This window comes from Eimeria mitis, genomic scaffold (assembly GCF_000499745.2).
Source record: "Eimeria mitis Houghton genomic scaffold, Emh_scaff2780, whole genome shotgun sequence".
NCBI lineage: Eukaryota > Apicomplexa > Conoidasida > Eucoccidiorida > Eimeriidae > Eimeria > Eimeria mitis.
In genome coordinates, this window is record NW_013576954.1 from 1,002 (window position 1) to 1,538 (window position 537).

The 537-nt window shown below is 56.6% G+C and overlaps 1 protein-coding gene across 1 annotated transcript in view; it reads left to right on the forward strand.

Moving 5' to 3' along the window:
• EMH_0058610 (uncharacterized protein) overlaps window positions 1–271 on the forward strand; it is a gene marked incomplete at both ends in the record, with an annotated part of 381 nt that extends 110 nt beyond the window's left edge. Inside the window, one exon of the mRNA XM_013502515.1 lies at window positions 1–271. Coding sequence (XP_013357969.1) covers window positions 1–271 — 271 coding nt within the window.
• Window positions 272–537: the final 266 nt, after the last annotated feature.

The window sequence follows — 537 nt, forward strand, 5'->3', positions numbered from 1 at the left end:
GCAGAAGCAGAAGCAGCAGCAGCAGCAGCAGAATCTTCTGCGCCTGCAGGTTGCTGCTCTCCAGCAGCAGGCTCAGCAGCAGCAGCAGCAGCAGCAGCAGCAGCAGCAGGAGAGCTACCATCTGCTGCATTACCAGCATCATCAGCAGCAGGATCACCAGCACCCCCCTCAGCAGCCTCCTCATCATCAGCAGCAGCAGCAGCAGCAGCAGCAGCAGCAACAGCAGCAGCAGCAGCAGCAAGAATATGTTTTCCTGAGCTGCGGCTACTAAAGGCTGCGCATGCAAATATACTGTTATATATAAAGGCCCCACAGCTGCGGGAGCTGAAGCTATTCCATAGACTATCAGCAGCAAGAGCAGCAGCAGCAGCAGCAGCAGCAGCAGCAGCAGCAGCAGCAGATCTAACACGTAACAACCATACCCATACAATCCACAACATAACTATCAACAACAGCAACACTCTCAACAGCAGCAGGAGGGGGAATAGCAACACCCCTACAGCTGCAGCACCGCCGCTGGCCCCCGCCGCCTCCCCC